The sequence below is a fragment of the Oncorhynchus mykiss genome, chromosome 4, assembly GCF_013265735.2.
Source record: "Oncorhynchus mykiss isolate Arlee chromosome 4, USDA_OmykA_1.1, whole genome shotgun sequence".
Taxonomy (NCBI): domain Eukaryota; kingdom Metazoa; phylum Chordata; class Actinopteri; order Salmoniformes; family Salmonidae; genus Oncorhynchus; species Oncorhynchus mykiss.
In genome coordinates, this window is record NC_048568.1 from 26,312,409 (window position 1) to 26,332,379 (window position 19,971).

The window sequence follows — 19,971 nt, forward strand, 5'->3', positions numbered from 1 at the left end:
CAAAGGGAATCGGACCGCTGTTCAGTAGACCATCGCAAAGGGAATCGGACCGCTGTTCAGTAGACTACCGCAAAGGGAATCGGACCGCTGTTCAGTAGACTACCGCAAAGGGAATCGGACCACTGTTCAGTAGACTACCGCAAAGGTAATCGGACCGCTGTTCAGTAGACTACCGCAAAGGGAATATGACCACTGTTCAGTAGACTACCGCAAAGGGAATCGGACCGCTGTTCAGTAGACTACCGCAAAGGGAATCGGACCGCTGTTCAGTAGACTACCGCAAAGGGAATCGGACCGCTGTTCAGTAGACTACCGCAAAGGGAATATGACCACTGTTCAGTAGACTACCGCAAAGGGAATCGGACCGCTGTTCAGTAGACTACCGCAAAGGGAATCGGACCGCTGTTCAGTAGACTACCGCAAAGGGAATATGACCACTGTTCAGTAGGCTACCGCAAAGGGAATATGACCACTGTTCAGTAGACTACCGCAAAGGGAATCGGACCGCTGTTCAGTAGACTACCGCAAAGGGAATCGGACCGCTGTTCAGTAGACTACCGCAAAGGGAATATGACCCCTGTTCAGTAGACTACCGCAAAGGGAATATGACCCCTGTTCAGTAGACTACCGCAAAGGGAATATGACCCCTGTTCAGTAGACTACTGCAAATGGAATCTGACTGTATTTCAGCCTAAATAATGAGCCTATTGGATTTTTTTGCAGCGCATTCATCATTTCAGATTTTAGAATGGATAAAATCTCAAATCTAGTGCCAAGTCATTTTAGAAGCACTGCCTATATAGCTAATACCGGACACTCGTTCATTATTCAGTCTTCTAAACTAAACGCAAAATGCGTGCATGCTGGCAGGTCTGGTGTCAGCGTGGCAGGAGCGTTCCTTACCTTGATCTTACAGTCCATAGAGCAGGAGAGCAGCAGGTGACCTGATACAGGAAACAGACGGATAGCACTGACCCCCTGCAGAGAGAGAGAGGGGTTAATGAGTGGACATAATATAACAATCAGACAGTCTATGAACACACAGGTGTGTAAGGTATTGCTATAAATCCTCTTATATAGAAGGCTAATTGTCTCAAGGAATTAGATAATAAGGAGAGATGAGAGCAAGGTAAGGAGCATTCAGCACAGCAGTAGTATTATACCATAGTAACATAACCCTATACCATCTTATAGAACTCTTAAAGTGGAACTGAAAGCATTTTAGCAACATTAAATCTTATAAATCTGTTCATATACACCCCCAGAAAGAATGTGACACCTTTAAAAAAAAATCTGACAAGCGAGCACTTAGATATGGTATTTCACGTTTTCATAAATTCTTTGAATGTTTGGGAAATACGTATACCTAGGCATTTGTGAACATTTCATAGCAATATAGAAAGTGGCGGTGCATTTGGACATTTAATAGACAGTGAATAAAACATCTGTCTCGTCCAGGACCAGTCTACACCGACCAGTGCGCTATAGCAAATCAGAGATAAAGTAGACCTTTATACAAACAAGTCATTTGCCACACGGGCCTGCCATCATTCACTTTGAACCTTACTGTGTGTTTACAGGCAGTAGCAACAGCATGACTTCAGACCATTGGAAACCATTCACCAAAAGACACAAAATTCACCTAAATGATTTCTGCAAATATCTGAAGGACACGGGAGTCCTCTTACATTTGGGAACCTTACAGTTCTATTGATCAAACAACCATGGTAAGGTAGGCTCTCTTTCCATCAGTTATGCACATCAACAAGAACAACAAATGCTAGCCAGCAAAAGTTTTCAGCTAGTTGGCCATCAAAATTGCACTGATGAACGATGGTGAGTTGTAGCCTGTTCGGCTTTCTGCAACTTGCCTGCCAATGCATGCTTGTCCCAACCAAGCACCCAAGCTAACTGGCTAAAGTGTCCGTTCGTCAAAAATATTGAGTAATTGAAACTGAAACAGGGTGTGCAGAAAGGAGGTAGCAAACAATGTAGCAGGCCAGCTGTGGTTTACAACCTGATAGTAATATTTTTTGGACTCCAAAGAAAAGTATTGGTGAATTATATTAATCATTCATTGAACTGCATCCATCTATTTAGACAACAATGTCTTAGTGTACATCATGGAACGTTGAGTCACATAGAACTACAGGTCGACCGATTAATCAGAATGGCCGATTAATTAGGGCCGATTTCAAGCTTACATAAACGGAAATCTGTATTTTTGGACACCGATTTGGCCAATTTTTTAAAATATATTTTATTTTTTATTTATCATTTATTTAACTTGGCATGTCAGTTAAGAACACATTCTTATTTTCAATGACGGCCTAGGAACGGTGGGTTAACTGCCTTGTTCAGGGGCAGAATGACAGATTCAATCTTGCAACCTTACAGTTAACTAGTCCAACGCTCTAACCACCTGATTACATTGCACTCCACGAGGAGACTGCCTGTTACGCGAATGTAGTAAGAAGCCAAGGTAAGTTGCTAGATAGCATTAAACTTATCTTATGAAAATCAATCAATCATAATCACTAGTTATTACTAGTTTATCTAGCGTGTCCTGCGTTGCATATAATCGATGTGGTGCGTATTCGCCAAACGGGGGATGATTTAACAAAAGCGCATTTGCGAAAAAGGCACAATCGTTGCACGACTGTACCTAACCATAAACATCAATGCCTTTCTTAAAATCAATAAAGTATATATTTCTAAACCTGCATATTTAGCTAAAAGAAATCCAGGTTAGCAGGCAATATTAACCAGGTGAAATTGTGTCACTTCTCTTGCGTTAATTGCACGCAGAGTCAGGGTATATGCAACAGTTTGGGCAGCCTGGCTTTTACGTAATTGTGACATAACATTGAAGGTTGTGCAATGTAACAGGAATATTTAGACTTCGGGATGCCATCCGTTAGATAAAATACGGAACGGTTCCGTATTTAACTGAAATAATAAATGTCTTGTTTTCGAGATGATAGTTTCCAGATTCGCTCGTATTTCTGTGTGTTATGTTATAATTAAGTCTATTATTTGATAGAGCAGTCTGACTGAGCGATGGTAGGCACCAGCAGGCTCGTAAGCATTCATTCAAACAGCACTTTCGTGTGTTTTGCCAGCAGCTCGTCGCTGTGCTTCAAGCATTGAGCTGTTTATGACTTCAAGCCTATCAACTCCCGAGATTAGGCTGGTGTAACCGATGTGAAATGGCTAGCTAGTTAGAGTGGTGCGCGCTAATAGCGTTTCAAACGTCACTCGCTCTGATACTTGGACCGGTTATGACAGAGCCTGGCCACGAACCCAGAGTCGCTGGTGGCACAGCTGGCGCTGCAGTACAGCGCCCTTAACCACTGTGCCACCCGGGAGGCCTCAACACTTTGTTTTTGCATTATTATTGAACATGTTTCATTTTATTTGAAGCTAAATTGATTTTATTGATGTATTATATTAAGTTAAAATAAATGTTCATTCAGTGTTGTTGTAATTGTCATTATTACAAAAAAATAAAAACAATCGTCCAATTGATCGGCATATGCTTTTTTTTGGCCCTCCAATAAATCGGTATCGGCGTTGAAAAATCATAATCGGTCGACGTCTACATAGAACCTATTTTGAAAACCTCTTATAAAGTTGGTTTTGTACCATAAACTGGGAATGTGATATTTTTGACTGATATTATGATTGTCTGTTTCATTCTGCAAAGTAGTTAACGCTGTCAGTTCCACTTTAACAGCACAGGTGTCAAACTCATTCCAATGAGGGCCGAGCGGCTGAGGGTTTTCACTCCTTCCTCGTACTTGATTGACAAATTAAGGTCACTAACTAGTAAGGAACTCCCCTAACCTGATTGTCTAGGTCTTAATTGAAAAAAAAACCTGCAGACACTAGGCCCTCCATGGAATGAGTACGACACCCCTGCTTAACGTGGTGTCTTATCTCTCGTCTGTATTCCCACAGAGCCAGAACAATCCTTATTATTATCCATTTTCAGAAACAGCAGGTGTTGTGGTACAGTGCAGTTCGACACCACTTAATGAGCAGTAGACCGCTGTGTGTGTGTGTGTCTTTAATATTTGCCTCTGGTCATAATTATCCCTTGGTCTTTGGGAGTTTGTTAACATTTCATCAAGGGCACAATCACCCCTCTGGCAACATCAACACCTCACTGACACACCGCGTGTGTGCGCACGTGATAATACCCACCAACAACTTGTCTTGGACAGCACTGATCCCCTACCCATCGACAGTTCAGTGTGTGTGTGTGTGTGTGTGTGTGTGTGTGTGTGAGAGAGAGAGAGATTACACTTAGCCTGCCCTATGGCTAGCAGCGCAGCAGTAAGAGGACATCCTCTTTGAATGCTAATTCTATAGAGGCAGAAATCAGGCTTTCATGCCTTGCTGCACACTCATTTGTACCAAGACATTGCTCATGGCATTCACCGTGCAGGATATTCCTCAAATCCCAATGATGTTAACAGAACACGTCTCTAAACTATCAAACCATCTACCAGCCTGCCATCCACTATCTTTCCATCACAAGCCCACTAGCATGCTTCTTTTTTTAATCATCCCTCTAGCTTTTCAATTAGGCTCTTGGTATGCAACTGTTCCAGTATGAGTGGGATGGAAGCCCTGTTCATTTTAGGCCTTTGCGATTCTCCCCTCTCTCGCTACTGCAGACAGACAGAACCAAAGGCCTGATCACATATTCTCCACACTCCGTCTGCTGAACCAGCACTTTCTTCCTCTCCATCTGTCGCTCACACACATTTCCCTCATGTAAAGATGACGGACACTGTAAAGTGTGTATCAGTCATCCAATAGCTAACCCAGCGTGACTGATGATGAGTGTTCCCTCACTCACCTGAGTCCAGTGTTTCCCCTATATGCATTTGCTAAATTGCGGCTGCATTATGTAGATGTATAGATATTTGCCCCAGGAAGATCCCACCACAACCCCGCAGGAAGACACTTACAGTTGAAGTCGGAAGTTTACATACACCTTAGCCAAATACATTTAAACTCAGTTTTTACAATTCCTGACGTTTAATCCTAGTAAAACTTCCCTGTCTTAGGTCAGTTAGGATCACCACTGTATTGTAAGAATGTGAAATGTCAGAATAATAGTAGAGAGATTTATTTCAGAATTTATTTATTTCATCACATTCCCAGTGGGTCAGAAGTTTACACACACTCAATTAGTATTTGGTAGCATTGCCTTTAAATTGTTTAACTTGGGTCAAACGTTCCGGGTAGCCTTCCACAAGCGTCCCACAATAAGTTGGGTGAATTTTGGCCCATTCCTCCTGACAGAGCTGGTGTAACCGAGTCAGGTTTGTAGGCCTCCTTGCTCGCACACATACTTTCTAAGTTCTGCCCACACATTTTCTATAGGGTTGAGGTCAGGGCTTTGTGATGGCCACTCGAATACCTTGACTTTGTTGTCCTTAAGCCATTTTGCCACAACTTTGGAAGTATGCTTGGGGTCATTGTCCATTTGGAATACCCATTTGCATTAACCTCTTGGTGTTAGGGGGCAGGATTTTCATTTTTGGAAAAAAAACTTTCCCGTTTTAAACAGGATATTTTGTCAGGAAAAGATGCTAGAATATGCATATAATTGACAGCTTTGGATAGAAACACTGTAAAGATATTGTCTGTGAGAAACTGTAAAGATATTGTCTGTGAGTATAACAGAACTGATGTTGCAGGCGAAAGCCTGAGAAAAATCCAATCCGGAAGTGCCCCGGGTTTTGAAAGCGCTGCGTTCTAATGACTCCCTATTCAGCTGTGAATGTACCATCAACGAGCTTACGCTTTCTACGTACTCCCCAAGGTGTCTACAGCATTGTGACGCATTTCTGTTGAAGAATAGCCGTATGGAGGCACATTGCGTAAGTGGTCACATGGTGGCTCCGAGAGAGATTCTCGCGTAAAGTACAGAGGTAGCCATTACTCCAATCGGTCCTAGAGAAAAAGGAATTGTCCCGACGGATATATTATCGAATAGATATTACAAAAACACCTTGAGGATGGATTCTAAACAACGTTTGCCATGTTTCTGTCGATATTATGGAGCTAATTTGGAATATTTTTCGGCGTTGTGGTGACCGCAATTTCCGGGCGATTTCTCAGCCAAACGTGAAGAACAAACGGACCTATTTCGCCTACAGAAATAATATTTTGGGGAAAAATGAACTTTGGCTGTCTACCTGGGAGTCTCGTGAGTGAAAACATCCGAAGTTCATCCAAGGTAAACGATTGAATTTGATTGCTTTTCTGATTTCCGTGACAAGTTTGCCTGCTGCTAGCAAGGCATAATGCTATGCTAGGCTATGATAAACTTACACAAATGCTTGTCTAGCATTGGCTGTAAAGCATATTTAGAAAATCTGAGATGACAGGGTGATTAACAAAAGGCTAAGCTGTGTTCCAATATATTTCACTTGTGATTTTCATGAATAGGAAGATTTTCTAGGAAGATGTATGTCCGTTGCGTTATGCTAATTAGTGTCAGATGATGATAACGGTCCCGTTCACGGGCTGGGCGTCACTACAGGTTAACTTCCTGACTGATGTCTTGAGATGTTGCTTCAATATATCCACATAATTTCCCTGCCTCATGATGCCATCTATTTTGTGAAGTGCACCAGTCCCTCCTGCAGCAAAGCACCCCCACAACATGATGCTGCCACCCCCGTGCTTCACGGTTGGGATGGTGTTCTTCGGCTTGCAAGCATCCCCCCTTTTCCTCCTAACATAATGATGGTAATTATGGCCAAACAGTTCTATTGTTGTTTCATCAGACCAGAGGACATTTTTCCAAAAATACAATCTTTGTCCCCCAGTTGCAAACCGTAGTCTGGCTTTTTTATGGTGGTTTTGGAGCAGTGGCTTGGGTAATTTATTTTGATTTACCCATGATGTCAAGCAAAGAGGCAATGAGTTTGAAGGTAGGCCTTGAAATACATCCACAGGTACACCTCCAATTGACTCAAATGATGTCAATTAGCCTATCAGAAGCTTCTAAAGCCATGACATCATTTTCTGGAATTTCCCAAGCTGTTTAAAGGCGCAGTCAACTTAGTTTATGTAAACTTCTGACCCACTGGAATTGTGATACAGTGAAGTATAAGTGAAATAATCGGTCTGTAAACAATTGTTGCAAAAATGACTTGTGTCATGTACAAAGTAGATGTCCTAACTGACTTGCCAAAACTATAGTTTGTTAACAAGAAATTTGTGGAGTGGTTGAAAAAACGAGTTTTAATGACTCCAACCTAAGCGTATGTTATCTTCCGACTTTAACTGTAACTCCTAGGGCAAATCCTAGGGCAAACACTGGAGTCTGAAGGTGTCCACTGACAACTCACCTTGGTGTGTCCAGTCCAGACGTGGATCTGTTTCTTGGGCAGGTAACACTTGTCTGGTATGTCTGCAGTACGCAGGTTAATACCCACGTCTTGAGGTACGTGGAGGTAAGACCTCCCTTGGTAGTCATACGCGTCTTTAACTGGAGACACAGAGGAGATGGTGTATACAGTAAGACTTAGGACTTCCTACATACAGGGTTGCAGCAAATGCTCTTCTCATCTGAGTGAATGCTGAACAGTTCAGTTATGTAATTAGTAATGGTTGAGATGATTGTGTTAGTTACCATGGAGAATGGTCTTCTCCTCCGCCGGAGCCTCTTCCTCATTCCTTCCCTTCTTCTGCCTCTTGGCTGTGATCTCATCCAGCTCCTTCTGTTCCTCCTACAGACCAATCAGCAGACAACAATCAGTTAGAACCATCTCTTTACAGGAGGAAAAACAGTTAAGTCTAAAACACGCTCCTATATAATACAAACATCCATATTGCTTGGAGGAACTTCACACGATATTGAATTATTGATTGATTACCTCTGATGGTTTGGCGCCGTCCTTTTCGTCCACGTATTTCGCCCAGGGCCCAAGGTAATTGTCAATGTCATCCGATTCACCTCCTTGCACCTTTTTCCTCTTGTCATGTTTTTTTGGTCCAACCTCAAACACAGTCAACCCTAGGAGAGAAACACAAGAGAAACTGTTACACTATGTTCTTTATTTCACAAAGTGTTATGGAGAACAATGACTACAACAGCTTTCCATTAAGTTTCAAAACATCCCTCTATCCGTCTAGCAATACACCGCAAGCAAAACACAAATAGTAGGAAATGAAGCATTACCTTTCTTTTTCTCTGCCTCATCCACTGCACCAATGTAGCTATTGGAGGAATTCTGGCTTGTTGTGTCCACAGATGGATCCAGAGCATAGCCTGAACGCAAAAGCAAATGACAAGTGAATAAAATAACCAAGATGCTAAATTACCTTAAAGCCCCAAAACGTTAGATTCAAGGTGAAAGGAAGGTTAACCTCTTCACTAGACCTTATTCACAGTTGAACATTCTATCATAGACAATGGCCGTGGTGTGAATAAGGTCTATACTGGGCACATAGGCTACAGTCCCAGACACTCCTACACTAACTTACCAAAGGTGGAGAAGGTCCTCCGCTGCTGTTCAAACATGAAGTCATTGACGTGAGCAGGCTCTGCATAGCCAGAAAGCATATTCCTGGGAGCAGCCATCTGTTGACTTCTATATGGGTTGACAGGACCAAACTAGGAGAAAAGAAATATGTAAGAGTAAACACAGTGCAAAAATAGATGTTATGTGGGTACAGTTAGGTAGGTAGATTCATTCGAATGATGTACGTCAGTTTCTTGAGTAAAATGTTACTACGAAACATATTACCTCTGGTGCAAACATGGTTTCATATGTGGGGTTGTAGGTGACCTCTTTGAGAGAGGGGTCCAGATGCACACCAGTCTCCACAGCCTCCTGTTGGGGAGAAGAAACTTGACAGGTTTTCTACTGCTCATCATTTTGGTCAGTCATCAGGCTATGAAGGCACTTGAGTTAACCTCTTGGTGTTAGGGGGCAGTATTTTCATTTTGGGGAAAAAACATTCCCTTTTTAAACGGGATATTTTGTCAGGAAAAGATGCTAGAATATGCATATAATTGACAGCTTTGGATAGAAACACTCGTAACGTTTCCAAAACTGTAAAGATATTGTCTGTGAGTATAACAGAACTGATGTTGCAGGCGAAAGCCTGAGAAAAATCCAATCCGGAAGTGCCCCGGGTTTTGAAAGCGCTGCGTTCCAATGACTCCCTATTCAGCTGTGAATGTACCATCAACGAGCTTACGCTTTCTACGTATTCCCCAAGGTGTCTACAGCATTGTGACGTAGTTTTACGCATTTCTGTTAAAGAATAGCCATAGGCGGCCACATTGCGTAAGTGGTCACATGGTGGCTCCGAGAAAGATTCTCGCGTCAAATACAGAGGTAGCCATTATTCCAATCGGTCCTAGTGAAAAACGAATTGTCCCGACGGATATATTATCGAATAGATATTAGAAAAACACCTTGAAGATGGATTCTAAACGTTTGCCATGTTTCTGTCGATATTATGGAGCTAATTTGGAATATTTTTTGGCGTTGTGGTGACCACAATTTCCGGGCAATTTCTCAGCCAAACGTAAAGAACAAACGGAGCTATTTCGCCTACAAAAATAATATTTTGGGGAACAATGAACTTTGGCTGTCTACCTGGGAGTCTTGTGAGTGAAAACATCCGAAGTTCATCAAAGGTAACCGATTTAATTTGATTGCTTTTCTGATTTCCGTGACAAGGTTGCTTGCTGCTAGCAAGGTATAATGCTATGCTAGGCTATGATAAACTTATACAAATGCTTGTCTAGCGATGGCTGTAAAGCATATTTTGAAAATCTGAGATGACAGGGTGATTAACAAAAGGCAAAGCTGTGTTCCAATATATTTCACTTGTGATTTTCATGAATAGGACTATTTTATAGGAAGATATATGTCCGTTGCGTTATGCTAATTAGTGTCAGATGATGACAACGGTCCCGTTCACGGGATGGAGTGTCACTACAGATTAAAGGGGCTTGATGTTAATTGTCACACACCTATCCTGGGATGCGTTCCGTTCATTAAAAACTTCTTAGGGATAGGGGGCAGTATTCGGAAGTTTGGATGACTGAGGTGCCCAAAGTAAACTGCCTGTTACTCAGGCCCAGAAGCTAGAATATGCATGGTAGTATTGGATAGAAAACACTCTAAAGTTTCTAAAACTGTTAAACTGTTAAAATAATATATATGTGAGTATAACAGAACTGATTTGGCAGGCGAAACCCCGATAACAATCCATCCAGGAATTTCTTTTTTTTGAGGTCATTGGATTTTCCAATGCTTTTCTATGGGGAAGCCAAATTATTAGGACCCAGTTTGCAGTTCCTATGGCTTCCACTAGATGTCAACAGTCTTTAGAAATTGTTCGATGTTTTTTAATGAAGAAGTAGTTGTATTCTTTCTAAGTGTCACTCAGTTGGAATCCAGTCTTTTGGTGCGCGTGGATGAGAGCGCGCTCCTCATTGTTTTTCTCCGGTTTTGGAAACATGTCTTAAATTTAATCGATTATTTACATTTTAGGGTACCTGAGGTTGGATTAGAAACTTTGTTTGAAATGTTTGGACCAAGTTTACAGGTAACTTAAGGACTTTACCGAACAAAACGACCATTCATAGTGTAACTGAGACCTTTGGGATTGCAAAACAATTAAGATCTTCAAAGGTAAGCGATTTATTTTATCACTATTTCTGACTTTCGTGGTGCATCTGTTTGGTTGGAAAATGTTTTTCATGCTTTTGTATGCGGGGCGCTGTCCTCAGATAATCGCATGGTATGCTTTCGCCGTAAAGCCTTTTTGAAATCTGCGGCTGGATTAAAAAGAAGTTCATCTTTAAGCCGATGTATAACACTTGTATTTTTTTATGAATGTTTATTATGACTATTTCTGTATTTTAAATGTGGCACTCTGCAATTTCACCGGATGTTGTCGAGGTGGGTTGCTAGCAGAATGCCTGCGCCAGAAAGTTTAAACGTTTTGCTAAATTGCGCGATGGCTCTGTACTGAACAACATGTTTCCTCCAAATATAGCACACTGTTCTTCACCAGTCTGAGGTGTGTTTGCTTCCGTTTGGTGGGTGTAGCCTGATCAATATGGGTGTGAGCATTTATTTAAAAAAATATATACAGTGCCTTGCGAAAGTATTCGGCCCCCTTGAACTTTGCGACCTTTTGCCACATTTCAGGCTTCAAACATAAAGATATAAAACTGTATTTTTTTGTGAAGAATCAACAACAAGTGGGACACAATCATGAAGTGGAACGACATTTATTGGATATTTCAAACTTTTTTAACAAATCAAAAACTGAAAAATTGGGCGTGCAAAATTATTCAGCCCCATTAAGTTAATACTTTGTAGCGCCACCTTTTGCTGCGATTACAGCTGTAAGTCGCTTGGGGTATGTCTCTATCAGTTTTGCACATCGAGAGACTGACATTTTTTCCCATTCCTCCTTGCAAAACAGCTCGAGCTCAGTGAGGTTGGATGGAGAGCATTTGTGAACAGCAGTTTTCAGTTCTTTCCACAGATTCTCGATTGGATTCAGGTCTGGACTTTGACTTGGCCATTCTAAACACCTGGATATGTTTATTTTTGAACCATTCCATTGTAGATTTTGCTTTATGTTTTGGATCATTGTCTTGTTGGAAGACAAATCTCCGTCCCAGTCTCAGGTCTTTTGCAGACTCCATCAGGTTTTCTTCCAGAATGGTCCTGTATTTGGCTCCATCCACCTTCCCATCAATTTTAACCATCTTCCCTGTCCCTGCTGAAGAAAAGCAGGCCCAAACCATGATGCTGCCACCACCATGTTTGACAGTGGGGATGGTGTGTTCAGGGTGATGAGCTGTGTTGCTTTTACGCCAAACATAACGTTTTGCATTGTTGCCAAAAAGTTCAATTTTGGTTTCATCTGACCAGAGCACCTTCTTCCACATGTTTGGTGTGTCTCCCAGGTGGCTTGTGGGAAACTTCAAACGACACTTTTTATGGATATCTTTAAGAAATGGCTTTCTTCTTGCCACTCTTCCATAAAGGCCAGATTTGTGCATTATACGACTGATTGTTGTCCTATGGACAGAGTCTCCCACCTCAGCTGTAGATCTCTGCAGTTCATCCAGAGTGATCATGGGCCTCTTGGCTGCATCTCTGATCAGTCTTCTCCTTGTATGAGCTGAAAGTTTAGAGGGACGGCCAGGTCTTGGTAGATTTGCAGTGGTCTGATACTCCTTCCATTTCAATATTATCGCTTGCACAGTGCTCCTTGGGATGTTTAAAGCTTGGGAAATCTTTTTGTATCCAAATCCGGCTTTAAACTTCTTCACAACAGTATCTCGGACCTGCCTGGTGTGTTCCTTGTTCTTCATGATGCTCTCTGCGCTTTTAACGGACCTCTGAGACTATCACAGTGCAAGTGCATTTATACGGAGACTTGATTACACACAGGTGGATTGTATTTATCATCATTAGTCATTTAGGTCAACATTGGATCATTCAGAGATCCTCACTGAACTTCTGGAGAGAGTTTGCTGCACTGAAAGTAAAGGGGCTGAATAATTTTGCACACCCAATTTTTCAGTTTTTGATTTGTTAAAAAAGTTTGAAATATCCAATAAATGTCGTTCCACTTCATGGTTGTGTCCCACTTGTTGTTGATTCTTCACAAAAAAAATACAGTTTTATATCTTTATGTTTGAAGCCTGAAATGTGGCAAAAGGTCGCAAAGTTCAAGGGGGCTGAATACTTTCGCAAGGCACTGTATAAATAAAAAAAGGCAAAAATTCATGCAGCCCACCGTAGACAATTGCCCTCTGGGCCACGATAGTCACAATGTTCTTCAACTTGTCGTTCAGAACAGTACTGTTACCAATTAATCAAACTTTACATACCATTGTGTTCTGTTAAGGGCAGCCCAGGTTGATTTTAAATATAAACACTTTACCTACCTTGATAAGAAATCAGCCAGCTTGATCCAATTTATCTAGTTATTCATTTTCCAACCTGCTTGCTTACAGCTGCACTATGGTTGGACAGCCTTCTTATGTAGATTAAGACACTGCGGAGCCAGCGCGAGATAGGTCTAGGAAAACGTACCTCAATCCAGCGATGAGAAATGCGTTGTACTCTGAATTGTCCCATTAGCAGTCGTTTAATCTTTTCAGTGTAACAGTTGGGATAATGGGACAATTCGGAGTACAACACATTTTTTTGTTCATCCATTCAAATTATAATAGTTCCTCACAGTTTTTGAAAAATCTTTTCAATACTCTCCGCCTCGATAATCAGCGTCACAGATAAATAGGCTATGGACATGCTGTGTGTATTCGTTTCTATTTTAATTATTGTCAATTTCATCTTCATACTATAGCATAGCTGTCCCCGTCACACTTTCATTATCTTATAGCCTACTTTCGGAAAGCCTAATGTAGGCCTACACTTTTTTATACTTTTAATGGAAAGGAGAAATATTTGCTTGTGTCTGACATACGCTAGTGGCTTTGATTGACGGGTGCTTTTATGGGGGTGTGAGTTTGCTGATTCTCTCTATAGGCTCATATGCCCATTCAGAAAGTTTCCTAATGTAGTCTGTCTGGACTTCATCTCTTTAATAGGAATCAAATGCTCCTGTCATGATGTAGTCTTGTAAAAGGCCTGTTTTCAGTAGTTTAGGCTACATTATCGCTCTCCTTACTGCATCCTCTCTTTTAAGAACATATACCAATACCACTGCCATCAAATAAGCACAGCAACGGGGTTTGTGACGTCAGGAGACTATTTCGGGAAAAGTGGGAGGAAAGGAGGGAGGTCGACCGATTATGATTTTTCAACGCCGATACCGATTATTGGAGAACAAAAAAAGCTGATAGCGATTAATCGGACGATTTTTTTATATATATTTGTAATAATGACAATTAGAACAATACTGAGTTAACATTTTTATTTTAACTTAATATAATACATCAATAAAAGCAATATAGTCTCAAATAAATAATGAAACATGTTCAATTTGGTTTAAATAATGAAAGCTGGTGGTTCCTTTTAATATGAGTCTTCAATATTCCCAGGTAGGAAGTTTTAGGTTGTAGTTATTATAGGACTATTTCTCTCTATATCATTTGTATTTCATATACCTTTGACTATTGGATGTTCTAATAGGTACTTTAGTATTGCCAGCCTAATCTCGGGAGTTGATAGGCTTGAAGTCATAAACAGCGCAATGAGCTACTGGCAAATGCAGTCAAGTGCTGTTTGAATGAATGCTTACGAGCCTACTGCTGCCTACCACCGCTCAGTCAGACTGCTCTATCAAATAATATACTTAATTATAATATAATAACACACAGAAATACGAGCCTTAGGTCATTAATATGGTCAAATCCGGAAACTATCATTTCGAAAACAAAACGTTTATTCTTTCAGTTCAATATGGAACCGTTCCGTATTTTATCTAACGGGTGGCATCCCGAAGTCTAAATATTGCTGTTACATTGCACAACCTTCAATGTTGTCACAATTACGTAAAATTCTGGAAAATTAGTTCGCAACGAGCCAGGCGGCCCAAACTGTTGCATATACACTGACTCTGGGTGCAATGAACGCAAGAGAAGTGACACAGTTTCCCTAGTTTAAAATCGTTTGCTAACATTAATTTAGTCTTAACTTCTTCCACTAAAATTATTAATACTTTTAGCCTACTAAGCAAGCACATCGCATTTCTATTGAAACTTCCTGTTTTAGCTAGTTAGTTATACAAATATTTGGTTTAAGTAACTTAACTCATTGTTCTATCCATATAATTATGAATTGAATAGGATCTGTAATTGTTATATATGTGCTTTCACTATCCACCTACCGTTAGTGTAGCTAGATAAGTAAAGTTAGCGATTACATTCCTAAATTGCTTTCTAGGTGACAAGCCGACTCTAGCTGGATAGCACTAGCTAGTTAGCTAGCGTACATTAGCTAGCTACAATATCTAGCTTAATTAGCAACCAGCTACTCTGCCTCGCTAGCTCGCTTACCTTTACGGCGACCTCAGGAGCTGAATTAAGGAGAGCTAAAGACATTGTTTGCCCAGATTTCAAAGGTTGGAGGTGTGCTAGGGCATCAGGGTCAATTTTTTCGGGACTAGCATTTGATTTTGTCTCATTATCTGAATCTGAATCGGTCCCGTACGAAACGAGGGACTCCACGGTGGCAGCCATCTTGGATGTTGTGAATGTCCAACCGGAAATGTCTTAAAAGTAGGTATTTACTTTCAAATCAAATCACATTTTATTTGTAACATGCGCCGAATACAACGGGTGTACAATTTACCGTGAAATACTTGCTTACGAGCCCTTCCCAACGATGCAATAAAAACAAAAATAACACAAGAGGAATAAAATATACAAGAATGGAGCTATATACAGGGAGTACCAGAACCAGATCGATGTGGAGCTATATACAGGGAGTACCAGAACCAGATCGATGTGGAGCTATATACAGGGAGTACCAGAACCAGATCGATGTGGAGCTATATACAGGGAGTACCAGAACCAGATCGATGTGGAGCTATATACAGGGAGTACCAGAACCAGATCAATGTGCAGGGTACATGAAAGCAGGGTAAAATGTATAGGCATCAGGATATGTAATAATAACAGTAAAATAGTAGCAGTGTGTGTGTTGTGTTGTGTCGGTTTGTTTGTTTGTGTGTGTAGTGTTGCCCTATGTAAATGTGTGTGGGTTTTGTGTGGTGTGTGAGTGTTTATTTTTGTGTATATATAGTCTTGACATTAAAGTGAAAATAATTATATCAAAACATCAAAATTGGGAGAGATTAATCGTTTAGTTGAATTTTATAATGATACATTTTGGAATAACATATTGTAAGTCACTTTTATTTCAACAGATGAGTGATCAACGGATACAAATACATTTTATACACCTTTAAGGATATAATTCTCACTGGGCATACATGACTTCTGAAAATTGAATGTGCTCACATTTCGAGATTTTCTTGTCCCAAAATCTTTAATTCCGTCCATCCTCAACCCCAGGACGTTGGTGCTCATATTACACGATGACTCCCTAGTTGATGTAGACTTAATATTAAATTATAATTTGGGTTTCTGTCGTGTAATATAGGCGGAGTTCGTTTTGTATGCCAAGGTGCCCCTGGTGGGTGTAGATTTAATTTAAAGACCAATGGAATTGTATAAAATAATCAAACTCCGTCCAACCGGGGCACCCGGTCATGTAAAACGAACAACCCATTGAAAAGGCCGCTTCTTTTCTCCATAGCTCCACCAATCTGTCTTCCATCACACCGTACACACATCGCGTGTTGTTGCTTTCCTCTTCGCCATCATTGTTTTGGTCTGACATGCTGAATGCTCATTGGCTATTGGCAGCAGTCCTTTCCCAATCGCTCATACTACAAGATGCATTACCAAAATGTCTGACATATTAGAAAATGATCTGGACATCCGACAGGGGTCAGGGTCTTCATTTATAAACCGTGCATACAAAGTATACCCCAAAATGTCCGCGAGACAGATTTATAAACGTTTAACTTGACGTGAGAATATTCTCACCTCCCTGCAAACTTTAGACCATGCTTATGCACATCTGCTAGTGGTTGAAATAATTGCCAGCTCGAAAGTAATTCGTTTGTTTAGGGATATCATGAAAAGCTTATAAATACAAAACTAAAATCAGGAAAACATATTAACAATAATGCAACCATTTGCCAATTGTGAGAAGAGTGAAAGTCTGTGTTTTATTTTTCAATCTAAAATAATTAGACATAGGAATCTTTTTCATATTACATTTATTTTCATAACCATTGCAGAAAATATTCCTCACCTTTTCTGGCCTTGATAGGTTCATATTCTCGAAGGAGCAATATAACAAATGACCACGGACCACATACCTCATTTAATTGGACTGAGGTGCCTGGTAAATAGACAGGTTATATGTATTTCAAGTTTTGCAATATCATATAGTCGAATTTACAATGTTTCAGAATTCGCAGGCAGTCCATATTTAGGTTGGGGGAAAAGTCTATATAAAACATTGTTGAATTCAAACCTTCTGCTGACAGGTCCACAACTACTTGCCATTGTTTTTTTAGTTCAGAAACTGACACAGTCATTTTCCAGATACAGCATAAATTACTGCTAACGATTAAAACGTTCTGCCAACACAGTAAAAAGACAGGTAGTTTATGTACAATATTTGACAGTATGGGTAAGCTACAGTATTGCTGTGCGTGCGATAGGAGCACAACATCATTGCCTATTTGATCTCAGAGCCAATATCAAGGCAGGACATATAAACCCAATAATATATTGGTAAACTAAATATTGAACAACAATTCGTATTTTGCATGTCATGGCCTAATAATGCCAATAGTTCCAATTTATGCGGCAATAAAAGGGTGTTATTTTCACCATAAAAGGTGAATGGAGGAGTTTTCCATGCAGAGTTTGTTAACTAACGTGTGCATAGTTTTATGACAGGTCTGGTTTATAATGGGAAACGTACAGTACCAGTCAAAAGTTTGAACACACCTACTCATTCAAGGGTTTTTCTTTATTTTTACTATTTTCTACATTGTAGAAATATAGTGAAGACATCCAAACTATGAAATAACACATATGGAATCATGTAGTAACCAAAAAGTGTTAAACAAATCCAAAATATATTTGATATTTGAGATTCCTCAATGTAGCCACCCTTTGCCTTGATGACAGGTTTGCACACTCTTGGCATTCTCTCAACCAGCTTCATGAAGTAGTCACCTGGAATGAATTTCAATTAACAGGTGTGCCTTGTTAAAAGTTCATTTGTGGAATTTCTTTCCTTAATGCATTAAAGACAATCAGTTGTGTTGTGACAAGGTGGGTTGGTATACAGAAGATAGCCATATTTGGTAAAAGACCAAGTCCATATTATGGAAAGAACATCTCAAATAAGCAAAGAGAAATGAACAGTCCATCATTAATTTAAGATATGAAGGTCAGTCAATCTGGAAAATTTCAAGAACTTTGAAAGTGTTTTAATGTGCAGTCACAAAAACCATCAAGTGATATGATGAAACTGGCTCTCATGAGGACTGCCACAGGAAAGGAAGACCCAGAGTTACCTCTGCTGCTTCATTAGAGTTACCAGCCTCAGAAATTGCAGCCCAAATAAATGCTTCACAGAGTTCAAGTAACAGACACATCTCAACATCAACTGTTCCGAGGAGACTGTGTGAATCAGGCCTTCATGGTTGAATTCCTGCAAATAAACCACTACTAAAGGACACAAATAATAAGAAGAGACTTGCTTGGACCAAGAAACACAAGCGAGGTACATTAGACCGGTGGAAATCTGTCCTTTGGTCTGATGAGTCCAAATTAGAGATTTTTGGTTCCAACCGCTGTGTCTTTGTGAGACACAGAGTAGGTGAATGGATGATCTCTGCTTGTGTGGTTCCCACCGTGAAGCACGGAGGAGGAGGTGTGATGGTGTGGGGGTGCTTTGCTGGTGACACTGTCTGTGATTTATTTAGAATTCAAGGCACACGTAACCAGCATGGCTGCCACAGAATTCTGCAGCGATACGCCATCCCACCTGATTTGCGCTTAGTGGGACTGTCATTTGTTTTTTAACAGGACAATGACCCAAAACAACCCCCCAGGCTGTGTAAGGGCTATTTGACCAAGAAGGAGAGTGATGGAGTGCTGCATGAGATGACCTGGCCTCCACAATCACCCCCAATTTAAATGGTTTGGGATGAGTTGGACCGCAGAGTGAAAGAAAAGCAGCCAAACAAGTGCTCGGCACATGTGGGAACTCCTTCAAGACTGTTGGAAAAGCATTCCAGGTGAAGAGAGAATGCCAACCAAATATTTTGATTTGTTGCGCACTTTTTTGGTTACTCCATGCTTCCATATGTGTTATTTCATAGTTTTTATGTCTTCACTATTGTTCTACAATGTAGAAAAGAGTCAAATAAAGAAAAACCCTTGAATGAGTAGGTGTGTCCAAACTTTGACTGGTACTGTATGTCAATATTTGTTGTACATGCGCAGAGTTTTCAGAAATGGCGGAGTCAGAAATGTATTGTGACAAGTTAGGCTATAATTAAGGCGGGCCCCTGGAGAACGCAACAGCCATCATCCGTGTGTCCTTGACCCGCTCAAACAACTGATCCTAGCCCAAGTTCATAGGCATTCACCCCTATCATGAACATTCTCTTGGACGGCAAAAACCTGGCGAATTCGTTGCAAAATCGTGTAGTGCATGCCTGGCATTAAAGTCTATGAATTCTCACTATGATCGGTTGGGCAAGCCCATGATTGGCCAATATTCTTTGGGATTTAAATCAATTAGCCAATAAGACTAGCTTGTGTTGAGTGCGTGAAAATCAATCGGATGAGCAATATGATTATAACCCACAGGATGATTATTTGATAATTATTAAACCCCTTATAAATGAATTACATTGGTTACCTATATCAATCAGCTGATTTTGAACAGTGAAATAAATAAATAAACAAATCACATCAAAAATGATTAATCACATGTGCGGAATACAACATTACCATGAAATGCTTATATACAAGCCCTTAACCAACAATGCAGTTTAAGAAACAGTTAAGGAAATATTGAATAAATAAACTAAAGTGAAAAACTAAAACAAAAATGATTAAAAAAAGTAACACATGAAAAGTGCATAACAATAACGAGGCTATATACAGGCAGTACCGAGTCAATGTGCGGTGGTACAGGTTAGTCGAGGTCATTTGTAAAGTGTGTATGCATAGATAATCAACAGGGAGTAGCATCAGTGTAAATAGTCCGGGTGGCAATTTGATTAATTGTTCAGCAGTCGTATGGCTTGGGGGTAGAAGCTGTTAAGGAGCCTTTTGGTCCTAGACTTGAGGTAGCAGAGAGAACAGTCAATGACTTAGGTGAC

At 40.4% G+C, this 19,971-nt stretch overlaps 2 protein-coding genes across 2 annotated transcripts in view; one reads left to right on the plus strand and one right to left on the minus strand.

The window, feature by feature from the left end:
• cdc40 (cell division cycle 40 homolog (S. cerevisiae)) overlaps window positions 1–15,254 on the minus strand; it is a 45,055-nt gene extending 29,801 nt beyond the window's left edge. Inside the window, exons 1-8 of the mRNA XM_021600723.2 lie at window positions 15,041–15,254; window positions 8,778–8,864; window positions 8,515–8,644; window positions 8,210–8,299; window positions 7,905–8,044; window positions 7,661–7,757; window positions 7,377–7,516; window positions 904–978 (exon numbers count right to left, since the gene is read on the minus strand). Of these exons, the coding sequence (XP_021456398.1) occupies window positions 904–978; window positions 7,377–7,516; window positions 7,661–7,757; window positions 7,905–8,044; window positions 8,210–8,299; window positions 8,515–8,644; window positions 8,778–8,864; window positions 15,041–15,223 (942 nt within the window). The 5' untranslated portion in view covers window positions 15,224–15,254. The remainder of the gene's footprint in view (window positions 1–903; window positions 979–7,376; window positions 7,517–7,660; window positions 7,758–7,904; window positions 8,045–8,209; window positions 8,300–8,514; window positions 8,645–8,777; window positions 8,865–15,040) is intronic.
• LOC110522372 (WASP family member 1) overlaps window positions 15,143–19,971 on the plus strand; it is a 138,126-nt gene continuing 133,297 nt past the window's right edge. The window contains exon 1 of the mRNA XM_036976021.1: window positions 15,143–15,262. The gene's annotated coding sequence lies outside the window, so the exon portion shown is untranslated. The remainder of the gene's footprint in view (window positions 15,263–19,971) is intronic.